Source organism: Halichoerus grypus, chromosome 5, assembly GCF_964656455.1.
Source record: "Halichoerus grypus chromosome 5, mHalGry1.hap1.1, whole genome shotgun sequence".
NCBI classification, from domain to species: Eukaryota; Metazoa; Chordata; class Mammalia; order Carnivora; family Phocidae; genus Halichoerus; species Halichoerus grypus.
The window spans coordinates 164,151,183-164,171,862 of record NC_135716.1 but is presented as its reverse complement, the minus strand read 5'-3'; the positions used below and the strand labels follow the sequence as shown (position 1 = coordinate 164,171,862).

The 20,680-nt window shown below is 41.0% G+C and overlaps 1 protein-coding gene across 1 annotated transcript in view; it reads right to left on the bottom strand.

Moving 5' to 3' along the window:
* SNRNP40 (small nuclear ribonucleoprotein U5 subunit 40) overlaps window positions 1–20,680 on the bottom strand; it is a 32,436-nt gene that overhangs the window by 10,964 nt on the left and 792 nt on the right. Inside the window, exons 2-5 of the mRNA XM_036098469.2 lie at window positions 18,748–18,877; window positions 16,771–16,864; window positions 15,283–15,448; window positions 5,696–5,818 (exon numbers count right to left, since the gene is read on the bottom strand). Coding sequence (XP_035954362.1) covers window positions 5,696–5,818; window positions 15,283–15,448; window positions 16,771–16,864; window positions 18,748–18,877 — 513 coding nt within the window. The remainder of the gene's footprint in view (window positions 1–5,695; window positions 5,819–15,282; window positions 15,449–16,770; window positions 16,865–18,747; window positions 18,878–20,680) is intronic.

Here is a 20,680-nt window from a genome sequence, read left to right as displayed (position 1 = left end):
GTTAAAAAACAGTTTGGCTAAAAATAACCTAATGTCAAACAGGGAAAATAAATGGTTCATTAAGTATGGCCCATAAACATACTGCAACACTATGGGATCTCATGCTAGAGATAGTAGAGCATGGGCACCTGGGTGGCTCAGTCAGTTAAGCGTCTGCCTTTGGCTCAGGTCATGAACCGAGGGTCCTGGGATGGAGTCCCCCTTCAGGCTCCCAGCTTGGTGGGGAGCCTGCTTCTCCCTCTCCCCTCTGCCTACCGCAACCTCTGCTTATGCTCGCTCTCTCTCTCAAAAATAAATAAAATTTTTTTAAAAAAGAAAAAGATAGTAGAGCAGAGAAGAAAGAGTGAGGATTTAGGGTCAGACTGACCATGTCCTAAGAGTTATTCGGCCACTAACCCTCTCTAAGCCTGTTTCTGGTCTGTAAGATGGGATAACAACATTTACTTCCTATGGCTGTTGGGAAGATTAGAAATAGAATGCTTAGCAGATGCCTGGTACACAGCAGGCCCTCAATAATTGGTAGCTATTATTAAGCAACTCCTAAAAATAACTCTGAAGACCAAATGCAAAAATGTTCCAAAAATAAGCTATTAAGCTAATAGGAAAATGCAAAACAGTATTTATGTTTACATAGACTGCAACTCTGTAAAAAAAAAAAAATTAAAGCCAATAGGAATGGTCTGGAATGTCATACGGAAAAAGAACAGCAATTTTGTTAAGGTCATTGGTATAATACAGAATTTCCTCCAAATTTGATTTAATACTGCCATGTAGTTTTTCTTTTTTTTTCTTTTTTTTCTTTTTAAAAGATTTTATTTATTTGACAGAGAGAGACACAGCGAGAGAGGGAACACAAGCAGGGGGAATGGGAGAGGGAGAAGCAGGCTTCCCATGGAGCAGGGAGCCCGATGTGGGGCTCGATCCCAGGACTCTGGGATCATGATCTGAGCCGAAGGCAGACGCTTAACCGACTGAGCCACCCAGGCGCCCCGTGCCATGTAGTTTTTCTAAGTGAATTTTTTTTTTGCTGCCTGTTTAAGTAAGGCACTTCTCTTATCTAGAAATGAGTTTGGTGTTGTATGTCAAAGCAATACATAAGGCAGACAACTCCACTTTCCCCATCAATAACTCACTCATGTGTGGAACCCACACACTTTATATACAATCATTTTTGTGTCAGGATGTTTGCTGCCTCAATAATCAGGAAAGCTTGAAATGGCTGACGTTTTTTGTTCAAGCTATTGTTCCTCCTCTTCAGAGAAGGCATTGTTGAAGTCTTTAGCTTTTTTAGGAGAGAATGCAATGTGCCATCCCTTACAGCACTTGGGCACCATTTCCAGACCTTCTTTCTGAGGCCTGCACACACTGTTTGTGCACAGTCGATGTGTATCTGAGATTTGTGGCAGAAGAAACTAATTTAAGCAAGGTATTTTGCAAGTGCCCAAATCAGTTTTCAGTGAATGTTTGGGCATCTGGTTAGTGGGCATCAACACTATGAGTTTTCATGCTAGAAACAGTATAGCAGAGTAGAAAGTTTCCCAAGTTTTTGGAGTACTGTGTACATTCTAAAAAAAAAAAAAAATTTCCAGGGTGCCTGGGTGGCTCAGTAGGTTGAGCGTCTGCCTTTGGTTCAGGTCATGATCTCAGGGTCCTGGGATCGAGCCCTGCATAGGGCTCTCTGCTCAGCAAGGAGTCTGCTTCTCCCTCTCACTCTGCTCTCGCTCCCTCCCTCTCAAATAAATAAATAAAATCTTTAAAATTAGGGAAAAAAAAAATTCCTGAAAACAAAGCACTGGCAGAAAAATTTGAGTATTTGTAGACGGAACAGACTTTATTTACTCATTTACTTATTTATTTTCTTTTGAGAGAGAGATCGAATGCACACATGTGCGCACACAGGAGCTTGGGGGAGTGGTGGGGGTAGCAGATTCCCCACTGAGCAGGGAGACTGACTTGGGGCTCAATCCCAGGACCCTGGGACCATGACCAGAGATGAAGGCCAACACTTAACTGAGTCACCCAGGCGTCCTGCATGTGACTCTTGACCTAGGGGTCATGAGTTTGAGCCCTACATTGTATGTAGAGATTACAAAGAAATAAATAAACTTAAAAAAAAGAAAAAAGAAAAAAACAACATATAGGGTAAGTAGGAACTAATTCACCAAATTATACAGAACTAGAATCAGGGAACTTCTGAAAGAAATATGAAGGTCATTCATTCATTCATTTTCTAAGTAGGCTCCGCACCCAACATGGAGTCCAAAGCGGGGCTTGGACTCATGACACTGAGATCAAGACCTGAGCTGGGATCAGGAGTCAGATGCTCAACTGACTGAGCCACCCAGGTGCCCCTGAAGGACAACCTCTTAGAAAAAAGCTAGTGATATATGTAATTACTGTACTTATAGAACTCTACTTACACATTCTCTGTGAGAGAAATTTGGCTTTCAGAACAAAGCTGAGATTAGCTATCTGCAGAAATCACCTACCCTGAGAGGTGTAACATACAGTGTGTCTGAGAGGACATGGAAAACCTTCAAATCCTAAAAAGGGATCGGGTACACCTTAAGGACTATAGCATAATTAAATATATCTGTTTAGAGAAGACCCAGGAACAGTCTAGGATAAAGAACGTGGAATAAGCCACACTATATGTCATAAGAAGGCCTTCCCAGCACTAGAGTATTCTTTTTTTTTTTTTTAAAGATTATTTATTTATTTGACAGAGAGACAGCGAGAGAGGGAACACAAGCAGGGGGAGTGGGAGAGGGAGAAGCAGGATTCCCACGGAGCACGGAGCCCGATGTGGGGCTTGATCCCAGGACCCTGGGATCATGACCTGAGCCGAAGGCAGATGCTCAATGACTGAGCCACCCAGGCGCCCAACAAGAGTATTATTCTTAAGCTAGTCTATCCCCACAGCGGAGATGAGGGCATCACATTCTCAGACCTTAAATAAAAGAAGCAGTCTCAAAAGGTTACATACTGTATGATTCCATTTGTATGATATTCTAGAAAAAGGAACTATATAGAACAAAGAACAGATCAATGGTTGGAATGAGTTAGGAATGGAAAGAGGGTTTGACACAAGTGAACATTACAAAATTTTGGGGGTGATGGGAACTGTTCTATACCTTGTTTGTGGTAGCTACACAAATCTATGCAAGCATAAACATTCATAAAACTGTACACTAAGCAAAATTTATTTTGCCATATGTAAACTTTAATAATTATTTTACTATTTTTTTTTAAAGGGAATTCTTTTTTTTTTCTTTAATGTAACCTCTATGTCCAATGTTGGGGGCTTGAACTCATGACTCCGAGATCAAGAGTCGCATGCTCTACCAACTGAGCCAGCCAGGCATCCCTAATAATATATATATATTTATATATATATATATATTTATATATATATATATATATATATATTTTTTTTTTTTTTTTAAGATTTTATTTATTTATTTGACAGAGAGAGACACAGCCAGAGAGGGAACACAAGCAGGGGGAGTGGGAGAGGGAGAAGCAGGCTTCCCGTGGAGTAAGGAGCCCATTGTGGGACTCGATCCCAGGACCCTGGGATCATGACCTGAGCCGAAGGCAGACGTTTAACGACTGAGCCACCCAGGCGCCCCCTAATAATAATTTTAAAAGTATGAAAACTATAATAGCTTAATGACACTAACCTACTGTCATGTGTATAAGATGCCCTCTAGTGATTCTAAAGCTAATGGGCTCCCAAACTTCTCTCTGGGAAATACTGCATTAGCTATTAAGATGATCTAATTAAGTTCCTATGCCCTGATTCAACATTCTCCATACAGTTATAAGGTAGAAAAGGGATGGGAAGTTAACTTTTGGAAATGGTCAATTTTCAAGTATTATGGGACATCCAAGTGGGGGAATGCCGAGAGGCTGGTTGTATACAGGGGTCTGGAGCTGAAGATCTGGGCCAGAAATATAGAATCAGCATAGAGATGTCAAAGTCACGGAATCAGATGAGAACTGTCCAGGGAAAAGGTATATATGAGAAGCACCTAGGAAAAGACCTTAGGGAATATAATGACATTTAAGGTATGTATAGAGAGAATGGCTCACAGAGGTATTTGAGAACGATATGCCAGAGAGGTAGGAGATTATGTTGTCACAACTATTAAAAGAAAAGAAAAGACTAAAAGGATCTACCGAATTTAGGAACAGGGAGGAGGATCACTGGTGACCTTGAAGAGAAGGGTCAATGAAATAACAGAGGCAGAAGCCAGACTGCTGAGGAGTGATCAGGAGACATGAGAGTGGAAGAATGAAATGGGGTGAGGAAATGAAGACAGCGAGTGTACAACAATCATCAGGGGGCATTTCTCATAGGTATTAAGAGCAGGACTCTGAAACCCAAGTCTGGGTTTTGCTGGGCTTCTCTTAATTCAGTTCCTTCATCTGTAAAATGGCATTAATAGCATTTATTTCATAGGGTGCTGTGAAGCTTAAATGAGTAAGAGAAAGCTCAAAGAACAACGCCTGACACTGACAGTAAGTGTCCGATGGTAATGATAACATTATTATTGTCATCACCACAAAAGAAGTCTGGCTGTGAAGAGGAAGATGGACAGGGCAACAAGACGAAGCAGAATGAAAGGAAGACTCCCCCACCCCAACGCCAAGACCTGAGCATGATGGAGTGCTGATGAGAAGACAGCAGAAGAGCAGGTTGAAAACAAAGGATCTGGGAAAACAGATGGCATGAGGGCCCAGACAGGAAAAGGAGTTGAAATCCTTCCACTGAAGGGACTACCTTTAGACAAAAGCAAGGACATTTCATCCATAGTAGCAGCAAAGGAGGCAGGGAGGGAAGGGCACACAGCACAATTTTTAGGTAGGGACAGCAGGAAGCTGAATATTTATCCACCAGTTATTACTCTAAAGGTAAAACAGAAGGTAAGGTCAAAATCTTTGTAACACTTAAGGAAGCCAATATGTAAAGACAGACACAAATTGTGTAGCCCCCAAGACACTTCCCATCCACTGGCATTTGCTATGTCCAGAAACTCTGTTACGTGCTCTAATGCATTAGGTTCATTTAATCCCCACTACAACCCCATGAGGTAGACGTTATTGTGGTTATTAAGAGGCTGTTAAAGAACTTGCTTGCAGTACTAAGAAACCAGAAAATGACAGACTGGGATTAGAATCCAAGTCAATTAATCAAAAGCATGAGCTATGCTGTGCTGCTGTGTGGACCGCTGCCAACTCTCACAACACCGCCACCTTCCCTCTCTCTTGGTTGTGGACTCTCCAAAACTTCCTTTCCACAGTCTCAAAGAGAAAGACACACTGAGAGATCAGAGTTGAGAATCACAAGTTGATTCAATGCTATCTCAGCAGGCCAACAGAGTGAGGAAAAAAAAAAAGGTTGCAAATGTCTTTAGGCAGGGAACGCACTCTTCAGGTTCACAGACTCCACACATGGGGCCTCACACTTCACATGAACTGTCTGGTCCCTGATGGCATTTATATGAGCCATAATGCAACCCTTGACTTAGAAGTCAATGAGGATAGGACAGAAAGAAAACAAGATTTAAGTTACTATCTTCCTTGTAGTTGGTATAAAGTGCAAAGCTATCAGAATCTCAGAAGTTTGAAAAGACTACCTCTGTGAGTGGAGACAGGTCAAAGGGAGATATAACACAAATACTAAACATACCTTGATATCGTTGTCTATTCCACCAGAAATAATCTGATCACTTGTATCATTGAAGGTCACAGCTAACACCTGGTAGGTGTTCTGAAATGTCTGGATGGCTGCTTTCTTCCGGATGTCCCACAGCTGAAGCAGAGGAATAGGAGGGTCTATAGTCAAACATCATTGTAAGTAATTGCATAGTATATCTTGAAGTCTAAGGACTTTGTGCAGGTAAATACATTTTTAACAAGGATCCCGTTCAGAAACTTGTCTGGATATTCTAGTAACATGGTGAGAAGTGACTATAATTTTGCCAACGTATCTGAAAGTTGGGAGAACAAATCACTTTGGTCGTATTTTCAGACTTCTTTGTTAAAGTATGAATAATCATAGTTCATCAACATGCCCTTAGGATGGAAATCCTCTACTTGCTTCGTTCATATGCTCTTCCCACAGCAAGGATGTTAGACCAGTGTTTTCAAACTGTAGATCCTAGCTCATTAATGGGCCATGGCTTACATTAGAAAATATACAGGGAGAGGTTACATCAGCAAAAATGGCAGAGTAGGGAATGCTAAAAGGTTGTACCTCTACAAAAGCAGAGAATTATGTGGCAAAAAAACTGGCAGAATCAACTTTATCAGAACTCTAGAAACTAATCAAAACTTTGTAGCAACCAGGCAAATGCTTAATGAGGAAAAAAACCCTCCTGAGTCTTAGTAAGAGAGTCTTGTAGTGTTTTAACTTACCCTGTCTCCATCTCCTGCTCAGCAAGAGCTTTGAGGACAATGGCCTATATTCCCAGTATAGGTTCCTAGTATCAGAGGGAGTAGAATGGACCTTATCCTCAAAGAATTGTGGTTGTTTTTAACTGTCTGGAGGCTCCCTGAAGGATAAACTTTAAGGGTTTGACTTTATTTTGCCTAACTTGGAACTCTGCCAGGGCAGAGGCATTTGTCTAAAACATTTAAAGGCAAATGCATTAGCCTCTGTTGTCTGTGGCCAGGGATGACAGTTGGGGCAAACCGTAGACAAACCAAAAAGCTTGGGAGGAAAGATGGGGAATGACACCATTTGGAGAAAAAGGGCTTTGAAAAGCTGACGTATTCCTAGGACTCTAGAAGGCCATTTGCATGCCCGTGTCTGGCACACGCTCAGAAAAGACCTGAGAAGGCCCTAAGCTCTACTCTCGCTGACCTGCACGGGCCGTGCACAAGCAGGAAGTGAAGGCTAACACAAAGCTGTAAATTGCCTGGTAAAGGCAGACCTACGACACACACAGAGTGAATCTGCAAAGACTGGGGAGAGGTTTTTTTTTTTTTTTCCTACAAGTGATTAAGAAAATCTGTCAAATCATTAGTGAGCCACCAAGCTAATAAAACAGAGATTTCAGTGGCTACACATGGCAAATAATTCAGACTTTACAAAATTAGTTCAGAAAATTCACTTATTAGGGGTGCCTGGGTGGCTCAGTTGGTTGTGTGGCTGACTCCTGGTTTCGGCTCGGGACATGGTCTCAGGGTCCTGGGATTGAGCCTCCTGTCGGGCTCTGCGCTTAGCGGGGAGTCTGCTTGAGATTCTCTCTCTTCTTTCTCTGCCTCTCCCCCTGCTCATGCTTTCTCTAATAATAAATAAATCTTAAAAAAAAAAAAAGAAAAAGAGGGCGCCTGGGTGGCTCAGTCGTTAAGCGTCTGCCTTCGGCTCAGGTCATGATCCTGGGGTCCCGGGATCGAGTCCCACATCGGGCTCCCTGCTCGGCAGGAAGCCTGCTTCTCCCTCTCCCACTCCCCCTGCTTGTGTTCCTACTCTCGCTATCTCTCTCTGTCAAATAAATAAAATCTTTAAAAAAAAAAAAAAAGAAAAAGAAAATTCACTAAACAGCTACACCACCAATGCAGCAACAACAAACCCTTGGGGAGAATCTAATTTCCACAGTTACCACATTATAATATTCAAATGTCCAGTTTTCAACAAGAAATTATGACGTATGAAAAGAAGCAAAAAAGTATGGCCCATACAGAAGAATAAAACAGAAAAAAAAAGAAATTAAGTCTTTTCAAAAAATGATGATGGGACACCTGGATAACCAGAAAAATGAAGGCAGACCTTTATTTCATACCATATGGAAAAATGTACTCCATGTGGATCAAAGACCTAAATGTAAAAGTTAAAACTATGAAATTCTTAGAAGAAAACACAGGGGTAAATCTTCATAGCCTTGGATTTGGCAATGAATTACTAGATATGACACCAAAAGCACAAGTGACCAAAGAAAAAATAGATAAACTGATCTTCATAAAAATTAGAAACTTTTGTACGTCAAAGGATAGTGTCAAGAAAATGAGATGGGGGCGCCTGGGTGGCTCAGATGGTTACGCGTCTGCCTTCAGCTCAGGTCATGATCCTGGGGTCCTGGGATCGAGCCCCGCATCGGGCTCCTGGCTCGGCGGGGAGCCTGCTTCTCCCTCTCCCTCTGCCTCTCCCCCTGCTCATGCTCTCTCTCTCTCTCTATCTCTGTGTCTCAAATGAATAAAAAAAAAAAAAAGAAAAAGAAAATGAGATGAGAAGATAACCAACAGTGGGAGAAATACTTGCAAATCACGTACCTGCTAAAGATCTAGTATCCAGAATAAAAAACCCATAGTTCAACAACAATGTTACAAATAGCCCAATAAATGGGCAAAGGCCCTGATAAAACATTCTTTTCAGGAGGTATAAGCATGAGAAAAGATGCTCAGCATCATAAATCATTTGGGAAATGCAAATCAAAACAATGATTTGAGATTGCTTCACACTCACTAGGATGGTTATAATTACCAAAAAAACCGAAACAAAAAAGGAACCAGAAACTAACGAATGATGGTGAGGAAAAATTGGAACCCTTGAACATCACTGGTAGGAATATAAAATGATGTGGCTGCTGTGGAAAAGCCTGATGTTCCCCAAAAAGTTAAAGTAGAATTACCATCTGACCCAGCAATCCTGCTCCTAGATATATACCCAAGAGAAATGAAACAAAAACTTGTGCACCAATCTTTGTAGCAGTGTTAAAAAGGAATGAAACATTAATACGTATTACAACAAGGGTGAAGCCTGAAAACATTAAGCTGAGTGAAAGAAACTGAACACAAAAAGGCCACTTATTATATGATTCTATTTATATGAAACGTCCAGGGGCTGGAAGGTAGGGAAAAAATACTGACTGCTAAATGCGTATGGGGTTTCTTTTTTGCCCTCCTTACCTTTGTCAGTCCCCATCTCCCTACAATGGGCTGCTCCCATCTTTTTCTAATTTTTATGGGGGGTTCTGTGGTATTGGATCATGGTGATGAGCACAAACAGTGAATGTGCTCATCTGTGAATGTACTAAAAGCCACTGACTTGTACACCTTTTAAAATGGTTAAAATGGTAAAATTTATTAAATTTTATGTTATGTGAATTTTACCCCAATTAAAAAAAAATATAGAAGAAAATGTCCCATACAGAAAGGGTTGGTTCATAAACACCGATGTACTGAGGGGAGTATATTCTGGGTCATAGTATAAAATGCATTGCTTAATGCAAATTGTGATTTAAAAAATGTTTAAAAGTTACTACGTTTAGGCCATCTAGTTTAATCCCAACTTTTATGGATGAACAAACTAAAGTGCAAAGCCGGAACTAACTTGATGAAAAACACCCAGCAGGTCAACAGCAAAACAATGACTAGAATTTAGTACTGTCTGATTCCATTACATTCATGTTGAATTTACTAAAATGTGTGTTAATTTCTTATAATTACTAAATATATGCTTGTTTTAAAAAATTAACATTTATTTTCAATGGCTGATTTATTAACAATAGAAGATAAAGATTAGGTACAACAACTCTAGAACCCTATACTCTAAACAATTAGGCTCTATTTAAAAAAAACTAAACTTATATAACATGGATCTACATTAAAAAAATTTTTTTTTTAAGTTTATTTTTAGTAATCTCTACACCCAACATGGGGCTCAAACTCACAACCCTGAGATCAAGATTTGCACAAGATGTGCAAGAGTCCCATGCTCTCACGATTGAGCCAGCCATGTGCCCCTAAAAGATTTTATTTTTAAGTAATCTCTATACCCAATGTGGGGCTTGAACTTACAACCCCGACATCAGGAGTTGCATGCTCCACTGACTAAGCCAGCCAGGCACCCCTGAGTCAAATATTTTAGAATATTAGTTCCAGACAACCATCATTTTTGAAAGATTATTTTACTTTGAAATACAAAAAAGTTGGAAGTAAAAGAGAACATTTTTGTTGCCTGAATCATTTGAGAATTGCTGACCTAATACTCCATCATTCCTAAATACTTGAGTGTGCTTGTCCTATAAAGATATATATATTAGGGGCGCCTGGGTGGCTCAGTTGCTTAAGCATCTACCTCTGGCTCCAGTCATGATCTTGGGGTCATGGGATCAAACCCCGCATCGGGCTCCCTGCTCAGTGGGGAGTCTGCTTCTCCTTCTCCCTCTGCCGCTCCCCCTCTCCCCAGCCCAGCTCATGCGCTCTCTCTCTCAAATAAGTAAATAAAATCTTTGGGGCGCCTGGGTGGCTCAGTTGGTTAAGTGACTGCCTTTGGCTCAGGTCATGGTTCCAGGGTCCTGGGATTGAGTCCCATATTGGGCTCCCTGCTCAGCGGGAAGCCTGCTTCTCCCTCGTCCTCTGCGCTTCCACCCCACTCATGCTCTCTCTCGCTATCTCTCTCTCAAAAAATAAACAAAATCTTAAAATAATCCTATATAATCTTAACCAATCAGAATGAAGAAATTAACACCAACACATTACTACCATCCAATCCTCAGATCCCATTCAAGTTTCACCACTTGAACCAGTACGTCTTTTATTGCAGAGATTCAGTTCAGGTCATGTGTTGAATTTACGAGTCATGTTTCTTTAGCCTCCTTCAGCCTGGAAGAGTGTCTCAGACCTTTCCTGACCTTGATGCTTCTCAAAATTACAGAACAGTTATTTTGTAGAATGTCCCTCAGTTTGGGTTTGTCTGATGTTTCCTCATGATTAGAATCAAGTTATGCCTCTTTGGCAGGAATCTCACTGGAGTGATGCTGCATTTTCATTGTATTTTATTGAGTGGCTCAGGATTTTGATTTGTCCCATCATGGATAATGTTCAGTTTGAGCATTTGATTAAGATGTTCTTTTGACAAGCATTCTTGCACAAGATGTTCCAGGTTCATCTTGTACTTTCCCTGCCCAGTCCTAAAATAAGGAGTCCTGGTTTCTTTAGTGGAAAATGGTGTTTAAAGACCAAGATGTGCACAGGAGATGTGCTCATTGCTATTGGGGTATTGTTCCTAAACCCTCTCAGTGGACAGTTGCCAATATATGCACACACACATCTGTAAGCATACATTTATATCTATTGTTTTTTCTATACCTACCTGTTTATATGTTGAATGTCATGCATTCACACTGACACTTCCAGTTCAAAGCCAACAACACAAGATGCATTTTAGTTCTCTCTCCTGTATTGGTAACTCCTTTCTCTGCCTCCCGTTATACTTATTATACTTACCTGATCAAGCTTCCTGTATGTAATCATCTCCCACATCCTTTTCTACCCTTCTCCTGCATGGATGTCTTCCTTTCCCTGTTTGAACTGTGATCCCCATTCCCTATGTGGACCCCTTCCTCACCTCATTTGGGTTATCCCTTTGTATGAATGCCCCCTTCACTCTGCTCTGGCTCTAATATCCCTCTCCAGGCTGCCTTTCCTCAGGAATGCTAGCCTCAGACTCCCTACCTAAATTGTTCCCACCCCATGTGGACACTCTCAGCTCAAGCTCTGACACCCATACTTTCTCCCCCACCAATGTGTAGATGACCCTTTTACCCTGCTAGGGCATTGACTCTTCATGTTGGCCTGCTCCCCCCTCCAAATCCCCATACTGGACTACCTACTCTGTGTCATATGGATGCCATCCTTACCCTTGTCAGTCCCCATCTCCCTACAGTGGACTGCTCCCATCCTGCATGGATGCTCTCCTCACCTCACTTGGGCCCTGACACTCCACTTTGGGCCACGATGGGTTGTGTGTTCGAGCCCCAGGGTGGGTATAGAGATTACTTAAATAAATAAATAAATATTAAAAAAAAAAAAAGACTGGGGCACCTGGGTGGCTCAGTCGTTAGGTGTCTGCCTTCAGCTCGGGTCATGATCTCAGGGTCCTGGGATCGAGCCCCGCATCGGGCTCTTTGCTCAGCAGGAAGCCTGCTTCTCCCTCTCCCACTCCCCCTGCTTGTGTTCCCTCTCTATCTGTGTCTCTCTCTGTCAAATAAATAAATAAAATCTTTAAAAAAAAAAATTAAAAAAAAAAAAAGACTTACTATAAAGCTATAATAATCAAGACAGTGTGGTATTGGAGAAAGAATACATCAATGGAAGAGAATAGAGCCCAGAAATAGACCCCCATAAATACAGTCAACTGATCTTTGACAAAGGAGCAAAGGCAATGGAACAAATGAATTTCTTCAACCAATGGCACTGGAACAACCGGACACCCACAGGCAAAAAACATGCATCTAGACACAGATCTTGCACCTTTCACAAAAATTCCAAACTCAAAATGGATCACACACCTAAATGTTAAGTACAACTTCTAGAAGGTAACAGAAGAAAACACAGATGACCTTGGGTACGGCAATGACTTTTTAGATACAACACCAAAGGCACAATCCATGAAAGAAATAAATGATAAACTGGACTTCATTAAAACTAAAAACTTCTGCCTGCAAAAGACATTGTCAAGAGAATGAGAAGATAAACCACAAGACAGGGAGAAAATATTTGTGTATCTGATAAGGGACTATTATCCAAAATGTACAAAGAACTCTTAAAACTCAACAATAAGAAAACAAACAACATGATTAAAAAATGAGCTAAAGGGGCGCCTGGGTGGTTCAGTCAGTTAAGCGTCTGCCTTCGGCTCGGGTTGTGATCTCAGGGTCCTGGGATCAAACCCCATGTTGGGCTCCCTGCTCAGTGGGGAGCCTGCTTCTCCCTCTCCCTCTGCCTGCTGCTCCCTCTGCTTGTGCTCTCTCCCTCTTCCTCTGACAAATAAATAAATAAAATCTTAAAAAAAAAAGAAGAGCTAAAGATCTTAAGACACCTCACCAAAGAAGATACATAGATGACAAAAAGCATATGAAGAGATGCTTCACATCATATGTCATCAGGAAAATGTAAGTTAAACGTACAGTGAGGTACTACTACATACCTATTAGAGAAGCCAAAATCTGAAGCACTGACACCACCAAATGAGGATGTGCAGTAACAGGGATTCTCATTCATTGCTGGTGGGAATGCAAAATGGTACAGCTACTTTGGAAGACAGACTCGTGGTTTCTTTTTTCTTTAAGATTTTATTTTTAAGTAATCACTACACCCAACGCGGGGCTCAAACTTACAACCCCAAGGGGTGCCTGGGAGGCTCAGTCGGTTAAGCAGCTGCCTTCAGCTCAGGTCATGATCTCAGGGTCCTGGGATCTAGCCCCACATCAGGCTTTCTGCTCAGCGGGGAGTCTGCTTCTCCCTCCCTCCCTGCTTATTCTCTGTCTCAAATAAATAAATATAATCTTTAAAAACAAACAAAAAACCCAAAAAACTTACAACCCCGGGATCAAGAGTTGCATACTCCATCAACTGAGCCAGCCAGGCACCCAGATCGGTGGTTTCTAAAAACTAAATATGCTCTTACCATATGATCTAGCAATCGTAGTCCTCAGTATTTACTCAAGAGAGTTGAAAAACTTAGGTCCACACAAAACTCCCACATGGATGTTTATAGCAACTTTATTCATAATTGCCAACTCTGGGAAGCAACCGAGATGTCCTTTAGTAGTGAATGGATAAATAAACTGTGGTACATCCAGACGATGGAATATTACTTGGCACTAAAAACAAATGAGCTGCCAAGCCACGGAAAGACGTGGAAGAATCTTTTTTTTTTTTTTTTTTTAAAGGAGATAGGAGTTTATTGAATACACTGCAAGGTAACTGTGGGCAGGACAGCAGAGGAGAGGCTGTCTGCAAGACATGAAAGAATCTTAAAATGCATATCACTAAGTAAAAGAAACCAATCTTAAAAGGCAAAACTATGGAGACAGTTAAAAAGATCAGGGGTGGGAGGGATGAATAGAAGGAGCACAGAGGATTTTTAGGGCAGCAAAAATACTCTGTATGATACCACTGTGATGGATACATGTCATTATATGTTTGTCCCAAACCACAGAATGTATAACATTAAATGTGAACCCTAATATAAACTATGGACTTGGGTGATTATGATGTGTCAATGTAGGTTTATCAACTGTAAAAGAATATACCACTCTGGTGGGGGATCATGGGAGAGGCTGTGCATGTGTGGGGGCAGTGGGTATATGGGAAATCTCTGTATTTTCCCCTCAATTTTGCTGTGAACCTAAAACTGCTCTAAAAAAAAAAAGTCTTAATTTAAAAACAAAAATTCTCATTCTAGACCTACTGAACTAGAATCTGGGTATTTTTTTTTTTTAAAGATTTTATTTATTTGTCAGAGAGACAGAGAGCATAAGCAGGGGGAGCGGCAGGCAGAGGGAGAAGCAGGCTCCCTGCTGAGCAAGGAGCCTGATGCGGGACTCGATCCCAGGACCTTGGGATCATGACCTGAGCTGAAGGCAGATGCTTAACCGACTGAGTCACCCAGGCATCCCGAATCTGGGTATTTTTTTTTTTTTTAAAGATTTTATTTATTTATTTGACACAGAGAGAGAGAGAGAGAGACAACAAGAGAGGGAACACAAGCAGGCTTCCCGTGGAGCTTGGAGCCTGATGTGGGGCTCGATCCCAGGACCCTGGGATCATGACCTGAGCCAAAGGCAGACGCTTAATGACTGAGCCACCCAGGTGCCCCAAATCTGGGTATTTTTAACGGGTTCTTCAGGTAGTCTGACATGAAGACAAGTTGGAAATCACTGGACTAAATGACCCTGTTACTAAACCATATACTGATCTTTTCATATAGTGACTATACTTTTACAACAGCTTTGTAAGACATGTATATTACTGTCACTGTTCTAAAGACTGAGAAACAGGATCAGAAAAGTGAACTGCCTGAGATCACATAATTACGTTAACAGCTCAGTCAAGAATCCAACTCAGCTGGTCCATTTCATTCCAAGTCACAATGGTTCAACATGGTTCTAACATTCTACAAGATACTTAAAAATACTGTTATTTAAAAAGACCTCATTTTTTGGGGGTGCCTGGGTGGCCCAGTTGGTTGAGTGTCTGACTCTTGGTTTCGGCTCAGGTCATGATCTCAGGGTTATGAGACTGAGCCCTGCATTGGGCTCCACATGCAGCATGGAGTCTGCTTGTCTCTCTCCCTCCCAATCTGCCCCCCCCCACACCCCCGCCACTCGCTCGCTCCCTAAAAAAAAAAAAAAAAAAAGACCTCTGTTTTGGGAAATGACTGTTAAAACAAAGTTGTGGAGAGGAGGTTACACCATAGGTGGAAGGCAAAATAAGTTCACGTTATGGAACCTCAGAAACTGCAACATACAGACGGACAACACCCACCTTAACTGTCCCGTCATCGCTGCCAGTGCAGACAAGCTGGGGGCCCCTCCTGGCCGGATAACAGGAATTCACAAAGGAAGTGTGTCCTTTCAGCCTTTTAACCCTCTCGCCTGTTTCACTATCCCACACTGCCACAGTTTTATCTGTGGATGCGGAGAAGAGCATACTACAAGAAGAAGAACAAAAAACAAGTTAAGTGAAGATGAACAATAACCATCCATCCTCCCCACTTGCCAAAATGTGCCAAACTCTTTAAGGCCACTGACGCGTTGTACTCTTGACAGTCTGACACATGATGTGGGCATGCCTCACCCTACCTACCCAAATCCTACTGGTTCTCTGCACCGGGTTACGAGGTCTACCCCATGAAAATGTAAAAAAAAGTCCTTCTGTCAGTCCCCATGATATATTCCAACCTAATACAGTAGTTTTCTCAATATCTTCCTCCTTGATAGACAACGCTTTAGACACTTTCCCATCTGGAAATGTTTAATCACTCCCTGCTACAGAGGGAAGACAGACTGTGGCAATTCCTGACCCAGTGACTCAGTAACTTTAACCCTTTCTCTAAAATTCAAAGTTTTTATTTCATCTCTGAAAATGATTTTTTTTTTAAGTTTTATTATTTAAGTAATGTCTACACCCAACAAGGGGCTTAAACTCATGACCCTGAGCTCAAGAATCACATGCGCCTAGGACTGAGCCAGCTGGGCGCCCCTGACAATGATTTCTAAGTTATAATTGATTTTATAAGGCTATCTTTACTCAAATATTAACAGGAAAAATGTATACAAGGCTATGTACCAGTTGATTCAGGGACCTTATCATTTTAGAGATCAGAGGTATAAAATAATGAATGTTTACTGAAATACCTACTAGGACTAATTAACTTTGTATAATCACATTTCTATATTACATATAGTTACTGTAATTCATTATGCGATCATTAAAATGTTTATGATAAATGTATGTTATAATAAACGATATAGTAGGTGAATGTTAAAGGAAAAAAGCAGCAGAAAAGATCATACGTGAGCCTCTAATGTACATGTAAAACCAAACAGCTTTAAGTAGGAAAAAAACTTGAGAAAAATGTATCAAAATATTAACAGTGATTATCTTTGGAATGGTAGGAATATGGGTTATTTTTTTATTTATATGTTTTTGAGTTTCTCAAAATAAATATTTTATTGCTTGTATAGTAAAAATAGCTGATTTCTGCATATAAAATTACATTTTGTTTTATGTCTTAAAGAAACAAATTTGCCTGGCTGCTGATGTTAGATGATAGAGATGTATTTACAAATGCATACGTGGAACAAGAAATTGGGTTGACAGTGATAGGATAATAAAGTAGCTGCCCAAAATGCGGTAGTGTTTGACAGCAATGTCTCCTGAGAGAAAACTTAAGGATGAAATGTGAAAGGATGCCAAGAAAAATTAGTATGAGAAGCAGCTGTCATTCCATTATTCAGCCTACTTACTCACCTGCCATCAGTGTTATAATGCAGCTCCATCACTGCCCCACTGTGTCCCTTCAACGTAGCATAGTTATCACAGTCACCATAGACATTCCACAACACTGTTAGGAAGACAGGGGTTCTGTGATCATTACTACACAAAAGAAAACTCATCATCAGCCATAGAAAAGGTACTTAAAAATTTACCACAACAGTTTTGAGATTACACTCCCTTGGAACACTATTGGCTCTACTGACTGGACCAATTTTCCTGACACTAAAAATAAAAATAGTGCAATATTTTCATATTTCGTAAGGCTGAAAAAATTAGTTAATAGATATAATTTTGGGGGGTGCCTGGGTAGCTCAGTCAGCTAAGCATCTGCCTTTTACTCAGTTCATGATCCTGGGGTCCTGGGATTAAAACCCACGTCGGGTTCCCCGCTCAGTGGGGAGTCTGCTTCTCCCTCTGCCCTTCCCCATCCGTGCTCTCTCTCTCTCAAATAATAAAAGCTTTAAAAAAAATAGATATATTTTTTTAAATCTTAAGATTTTTGCTGTAATGTTAAAAAAGTTGGTACTCACTACTACATGTTGGTTGAGTATAAAGAGACTGCAAAATGACAGCACTTACAGAAAACCCAGGAAGCTGGAACTGACTTGAAGGTCACATGGCAATGACTTTATACTACATTTACTCATTCCACATGTACCATATACCTATAACATGCCAGGTGCTAGGATAAAATGGGATAAATGAATAGACACAGTTTCTGTCCCCAGGGAACCTGGTCTAGCAAGCAATGAACTTTTATGAGTGTTACTAAGGAGCACCTCTATACATAATAAGGTACAGAAACATAGTAATTATTTTTCAGTTGATAAACTGTTTTTTGTTTGATGAAATAAGCTTATTGATTCAAGGATGTTCTGCAAAGACTGCAAGTTTTCCAGATGCTTGGCCACTGTTAAGCTTAAGGATCACAGAACTAGAACACCTAAATCAAGACAGCAAAGACAACTATCATCCACCCTGAGGTCCAGACTTACAAGCAGACAGCTAAATGACTCACTTCATTTCACAATGCAACAAACGATGCCAGAATAAAAGGCAGTCAGATGCTCCTGATATCTTTTCTCTTGCTTTTTCTCACGACTCTTCTAAAATAATTTTTTTTTCAATTTATTTCTCAAAAGTGGGTATTGCCAACTAGCAGCTGAGAATCGGGATGCAGATCTTTTTTTTTTTTTTTAAGATTTTATTTTTAAGTAATCTCTACACCCAACATGGGGCTTGAACCCACAACCCCAAGATCAAGAGTTGTATGCTCTACTGACTGAGCCAGCCAGGCACCACTTGGATACAGATCCTAATGATCTACAAGTAAATTATCCAAGTGAGTTGCCACTTTAGGGTCCTCCCCACCCTTCTTTCCCATATGCTAGGATTCTATAAGTGTATCAAGATGAAGGCCTCACATCTTTGGGAAAAGGAAAAGCTATTTCTCTCCTCATTATTCCATTAACCCAGTATGCCTAGATCTCCTGTCTGGCTACATCAGCTCAAGATTTGTCTCCATCAGGGGGAGGGGGGTGGGAGGATGGGTTAGCCTGGTGATGGGTATTGAGGAGGGCACGTTCTGCATGGAGCACTGGGTGTTATGCACAAACAATGAATCATGGAACACTATATCTAAAACTAATGATGTAATGTATGGGGATTAACATAACAATAAAAATATTAAAAAAAAAAAAGATTTGTCTCCATCAGGAAGATATTCTCAAAGTACGGCAACTCACTTTCCAACTAGTAACATAATCCCTTCTGTATTTACCACATGGACCTTGAGGTCTATATCCAAGATCATTCAACATTCTTATTATACTCTTTTAGCATGTTAGCTATGTAGCTTGTGATATGACCAATTCAGACTGGTACCTTCTGTGGCATTAAAGGTTTTTTAGCAGAGAGCAATTACTCCAACTTCAAAAACCCATCTCTTACATATCAGTCGATCAAATCCTGCAGATGCTAGGGTGGATCCATTGGGGTGAAACTTGCAGCAGTACACTTCCCCTTCATGTCCTGAGAGCAGCATGATTGGGGCTTGAAGGGAGGAACACCTTGGAGGTCCCTAAATAAAAGACAGAAGTACAGGGTAGTCACTACACACAGGCAAAGGAGGATGCAAAAGACATGGGAAACAATAACTGAGTGTACTTCTCCTGATTTAGAGAATGGCAACTCTTCTCATATTAACTTATGCCTCTAATTTAATCCCCTCCTGCTGAAGTGTCCAGTGTCTACCTGTTTACTAACTACTCCCTCACTTTCCTCCTGTCCCATATCCAACATTTTTTTTTTAAAGATTTTATTTATTTAATTGAGAGAGAGAACACGAGAGGCGGGAAGGGTCAGAGGGAGAAGGAGACTCCCTGCTGAGCAAGGAGCCCGATAGAGGACTCAATCCTGGGACTCCAGGATCATGACCTGAGCCGAAGGCAGCTGCTTAACCAACTGAGCCACCCAGGCGCCCCCCACGCCAGCCAACTCTGAATTGCTCAAACATGTTAAGCTCATTTCTGTCTGAGGATCTTTACATTTGTTGTTGCTCCTGACCAGAATCCTCTTCCCTTGATCTTCCCGTGTTTAGCTCCTTCCAATGTTTCCTCTTCAGAAAGTCTTTCCTTGATCACTCAAACTCAAGCAGCACCACACCTCCCCTCTGTATTCCATTAATCCTACTGTACTTCTTCATAGTACTTACCACTACCTGAAATTACCTTCCTTATGTATTTGTTTACACATTTTGTTCTTTTTCCCTGGTAGAAAAGCAGCCTTGTGAGTGCAGGGACTCTGCTTGTGTCATTCAACACTGTTTTCCCAGTCTCTAGCTCATTTAATGAATGACTGAACTGTGCTTCCCAACCACCCTGCAGGGTACATATTACCCAGGAAAGTAGTTTTGATTATGGTCTCGATACTAAGCCTAGGCTTGGACAATTCAAAAAAACCCAGGCTGATATTCTTTTCAGAGAGAAGGACTGGTACACTATCAATAGTCCCCAAATGTCTTTAGTAGTTTCCAGTTTACTCATTTATTTAAAAAAATATTATGTGCCAGGCACTGTTCTAGGCACTGGAAAAATAGTACTGAACAAAATAAACAATGGAGTTTGTGTTCTAGTGGAAAGGAGGAAGAGGAGAGAGGGAGAAAGAAAACAAATAAAACATACAGTGGGTGGTAGGTGCTATAGAGAAAAAAAAGCAATGTGGATTAATGCATACGGGGTATTGCAACTTAAAACAGGGTAGTCAGGAAAGCCCTCACTGAAAAAATGATATCTGAACAAAGATTTGGAGGAGCTGAGTGTGTAAACCATGTGGATATTTTGAAGAAGAGCATTCTGGTAGAATGCAGCAAATGCAAAGGCTTTGAGGCAAGAGCATGGAAGCCAGCGAGACTAGAGCAGGGTTAGCAATGGAAAATAGGTAGATCTGAGAGGTAAAGGGAAAACAAGCAAAAGATTGTAAGGATTTTGGTTTAACTCTGGGTGAAGTGGAAAGCCATCAAAAGTTTTCAGCAGAGGGTAACATGATCTGACCTTTAGCAAGATTCTCTGGCCGCTGGACTGAGAAAAGACTGATCACACAAGAGCAGAAACAGGACTACCAGTTAGGACCTCACTATAATAATGCCAGATGAGAAAACAATGGCTTAGACCAGGAGTTAGTGATGGAGGTGGCACAAGGGGTAGCAATTTGGTATATATTTTGAGGACAGTGCCAGCAGGATTTGCTCACCGGCTGGTGGAAAGGTTGAGAGAGGAGACACATGTATTTCTTGATCTGAGCCTAATAGCACAGGAAGAGAGATGTGATCATCACCTCCATCTTACAAGAAAAGCAGTTAAGAGCATGGATTCGGGGTTTAAAA